Source organism: Cryptomeria japonica, chromosome 7 (assembly GCF_030272615.1).
Source record: "Cryptomeria japonica chromosome 7, Sugi_1.0, whole genome shotgun sequence".
In the NCBI taxonomy this organism is placed as follows: Eukaryota; Viridiplantae; Streptophyta; class Pinopsida; order Cupressales; family Cupressaceae; genus Cryptomeria; species Cryptomeria japonica.
In genome coordinates, this window is record NC_081411.1 from 780,772,886 (window position 1) to 780,777,738 (window position 4,853).

A 4,853-nucleotide genomic window follows, 5' to 3' on the forward strand; every position below is an offset into this window, starting at 1 on the left:
TTGAAATTAGTTTATAAGTTGTTGTTTTTTTTATTTAATAGCATTTCATATCTTCCTTTAGTCCATTTTAAGGGTGATTTGATGAAGAACTATATTCCAATTATTAAAAATGAACATTAATATCAATAAACTGATTTACATAGAATTTTTTTGTACTAAAATATGTGGGGAAGGGCCACAACCCATTACAGTTCTGAAACACAAACCATCAAAAATTGAAATTAGAACAAAACCAGTCATAGAAATAGTAGAGTAGGAGTCAAATAGATTACATTCTATTTTGAATCAAGGCTTTGTGACTTCTTATGTAACACTCTAACTTGAAAATAAGAAGTCTTGTTAGTGGGATATTTCTTCAAATAAAAATTATATATTGTTACTCAATTTGAAAATCAATATATAGATGGTGTAGTACCAATAAAAAATCAATTTATAGACTTGTCTAGTAAGAACAAAAAAAATTGCTACAATGGAAAAGAATGACACCCTCTATAAATATATTATATAATTTTAATAGGAATACATACCAAATAAATATTATATAGTAGGATTTTAGCTTTTGGATAATAAAATCTCTACCTTTTTATATTTTTATTGGATCAACAAGAATTTTCTCTATCCGCTGCTTGTTTCCTTTGTCATGATTTGAAAATCCATCTCCATATACATAGAAACATTGCAACCCTTTGTTGAGGTTGAAGCTTATCTTTTCCCAATCAAGAAAAGAACTTTCTTGATTTAGAAATTCCCATGTTAATTCTTTAAGTAATTGGTCAACCATATAGTTGATGTCATTTAATGCCTCTTCTTCTGAACATTCAGGATGATCTATCATATAACAGGAAATTGTTGAGCTTGTCTGTCCATGGAGTTTATCATCCTTCATTACCATAAGAAATATGTTAATACGCTAATATTGTAAGTATAATATCATGTGATTTTGGAACTAATCACAAATTTAAAAAAGAGAGAGTAAAACCTGGTAATCATGAACATCATCAATTAAATGTGTACACAACCATATGAGCTCATAGAATCTGCATTGATTATTAAATATCTTCTTAATAGTGTTGTCTTCTAAATGTTGGGCTGCCAAGAGAATGGGGTGCAACAATAGTGGTCCAATCGCTGCAGTTGTTGCTGCAATCTTCAAGTACTCATTATAGGTTGGAGCATGTTTACTAATGTTCCAACATGCTTGTTGTAAACTAGCTTCAGCATAATCTGCCCACTAGATCATAAGATACTTGAATTAATAATTCAATCTCCAAATTTTATTTCATAATTTATATATTTTATTTGATCTTAAAAAGTAGTCACAATAAATTTGTCAAACAAAATAATATATCTTATACCTTTTACATGCTTAGTGTACTTTAATTTCACTTTCTTAGAGAAATTGAAATTTTCAAGTATTATAAAAAAAAAAAAAAAATTCAAACAAAATAAACTAAAAGAAATTAATATTATATTAAAGTAAAATAACTCATAAATAAATAAAATAAGACATCTATACTAATATTGATATTAGGTTCTATAATCGAATATTCAATTATACAATAGTTCATAGTCATGCAACATGAGTATTATTTCAATACATTATCTCAAATACCCCATCTTTTTAAGGATAGGTATTGTATGGTGTTGCAAAATCCTAATTATTATTGTCATTTATTTTTCTAACTAGCTATAATGTAGACTTCCAAAATACACTTTGAAATTAAGTCAAGAGATGTGACCTAGATTGGTGGTGGGATGAAGTAATTCATGAAATGACTTTGAAATAAAAATTATTTAGAACAAATATTTATTTTTAAATATAAAGACCTTAAAATTTTAAAATAACACAATGTCTATAAATGAAACATTTAAAAGTTAGATATAAGTGCATAGCATGTACTATATTTTTAAGTAAAAAATTCATGTGTAATTTTATTTTTTAATTAAAATAATAAATGTAGATTTTTAAAAAATATATTTAAAAGTTACATATAAAATTGGAAAAAATACATTACCAAAACTAACTTTAAAGATAAAATGAAATAGTTTTAAAATTAAAATTAAAACATATTCATAAAAGAAAAGAAGTCTAGACTAAAATAGCACGAGTTTTTTTTTCCCTTATTAATGTTGAATCTAAGGTATATTTTAATTATTACTATATATCATATAATATTTTATTTGAAAAAAAAGAAGAAAATAGAAAACTCATATTTTAGAAAAGTATACTTACTGCTTTTGTAATAAATGGCATCATGTCACGTCCTTGCTTTTCAGTTGCCTCATTTGCCAATTCATGTACTGTTTGAAAAATAAATTCTATAATTCTCTTGAAATCAGTTGGAATATCTTGTACAATAGAAATATCCCAACCTTGAGTAATAGCCTTAACAACAAGTTCAACTTGCTCAAATGTTAAGTAATCATCAAGAAGATCGTCCATTAAAGAAAGAAGTGTTGTTGATTTGGTAAAAGCCATTCTACTACTATAAAATTCCTCTTCATCTGTAGCACTAAGTCCTAACAAATAATATTCCATTGGACGTTGTCTGATTGAAATCAATTTCATGATACCACACGCTGCCCACCAACTGCCATAAAAATAAATCAAATTATTACCTTCTTTTTAGTAATTAATTCCAAAATTGATAGGTTCAAAATAATGAATTTTTTCTTGTAACTATATCCATGTTCTTAAAAAGAATACAAATGTTTTAAATTAATAGTTTTGAATGCATGATAAATCTTGGTTGAATCTATTTAAATATATCAACAAAACAATCAACGATTTAATTTATGATTAGATCAAACATTAAATAATTGTATAAATATTTATAAAATTTTCATTATTAATTTTTTTTGTTGTTTTGATATTATTTAAATATATCACTTAAAAAAAAATCATTATTTAATTTTTTTGATAGTGAAAATTACCTAGAGACTTTTTTCATCTCCATCTTGTACACAAATTGTAATATATTGAAATCTAATTTTGCAAATTCGATAATCTTGCTATCCTTTAACCTAAAAAATAAAAATCCCTTAATTAGCTTAAAGAAGTTTAAAATCTATTTTTAATTGAAAAGTTGGAAAAAACATTGATAATAATATTTTTAACTTTTACTTCAAATTGTCCTCTTCATATATTTCAATGAAATTTAGTGCCTCCCATCTAGAAAAGGTACGAGTCCATTCATACAAGAGTGCATATTCCACCTATAAAATTGAAATGATAAAATTTAATAAATATCTACTAATGGGTGTTTTAAGAACATTCTTTATACAATAATTCATTTGTTTTTAGAATTGAAAAATTATTACGTCTTTCAGAAAACTTTTCTTATATGTATTTTCAAGTTTTTGTAATATTTGCCTAAGATATGTTGTGCTAAATATTTCAGCTTCTTCCATAACTTTTTCTCTTGGAAATGCCACACTTGAAGCTCTAAAGAGATTGAGAATACTTCGCATTCCATGTTCCTCTACAATGATGTTCTCATTATTATCATTATTTCCTTCCGAGAAAAAGAACTGCCCACTTTTGTCTTTGAAATTCTCCAACACATCTTCCGACAATAGAACACATAGACAAATCATTAATTGTCTGTATGTATGTACAAGAACAAAATAAAGAAATAATTAAGGTAGATAATAAAAGAGAGAACATTTTAAAAGTATATTGAGTTATTGGATTCCGTACAAATATTTACAAAAAAATAAAAAATCAATATACATTATGTGATGGTTGTAACATTCAAATTCTTCGTAACACTTCCAAATGATTACGTTATTTGGGTACCTGCAGATACATCATAACGATGAAGCCTGAGAAGTCTAAGTCCTAAAGCTGTAGCATTCAAATTCTTCGTAACACTTCCAAATCCTAATCCTATACCCACACTTCCATCCCAACATCTGCATCCATTATAAACCAAACCTTTCTGTTAATGTATTCAATCATGCAAAATCCACTGCAAAACTATTTCTATCACAAGTGAGCTGTGTAACATCAAAAGATATTTATCGTCTGAATAGAAAATCTAACACTGACAATCAGGTATACGTTACAATTTCCATCATAATTTATATATTATGTTAGCAACGCAAATGTTAAAAGAAAAATTTAACAAACCCGTAAACATAATCAAGAGCTGCTTTTATCTCAGCCTGAAAATATCGATCTATTCCAAAGCATTGCAATGCGTCAACCATCTCAAGCCACTCGATCAGATCGCCATCTAATCCAGTCTTCATTTCTTTTAACAAGATTTTCACTTCTTTCACCAGAGTTTCCAGACGTTCTCGGTATTTAGATCCCTGAAAAATGCAGAGTCAGCAACGAAGAAAAGTAGCAGAAGAATCTAGAAAGGAAAGCTTTGGTGAGAATAGAAAAGAAGTTACTTACCCCATATGGTGTTTCCATAGATTGGACAAAATCATCATCCCAGAGATTGAGAGATCTATCTGGACAACTTTTTTTTATTCATTCACTTTTGGTTCAATTGACTACCGACTACTTAGGAGACTAGATTAAATCCCAACGACTTAGGAGACTAAATTAAATCCCTCATTGTCAACATGTGAGTCTGATATGGAAGTAAAAAGAAAAGTTTATGATTCAATAAAGAATGACAAAAAGACAATCGGAAGAGCATAAAGTGAGTGGCTTACTTTACACTGTCAATCGGAAGGCCAAAAAGACCACGTGAAACTTTGTACCCTTGTTAGTAAGAGGAGAGTCCACTTTTAACAATTTATAACTTTGGTGAGAAAGATATTGATCACAAACATTTTTACTTTTGATATAAACTAGTATTTATTCATTCACTTTTGGTTGAATTGACTACCGATTA

General features: G+C 27.5%; 1 protein-coding gene across 1 annotated transcript; it reads right to left on the reverse strand.

Annotated features, from left to right (window-relative positions):
• Positions 1 to 583: 583 nt before the first annotated feature.
• Positions 584 to 4,474, reverse strand: LOC131068928 (longifolene synthase-like; the record flags this gene model as incomplete). Its single annotated transcript, XM_058004210.2, has 9 exons — positions 584 to 880; positions 980 to 1,231; positions 2,234 to 2,591; positions 2,935 to 3,024; positions 3,125 to 3,216; positions 3,322 to 3,566; positions 3,800 to 3,915; positions 4,133 to 4,317; positions 4,406 to 4,474. Coding segments are annotated over 9 exons (1,704 nt in total), but the record flags the coding sequence as incomplete, so codon positions are not given.
• Positions 4,475 to 4,853: the final 379 nt, after the last annotated feature.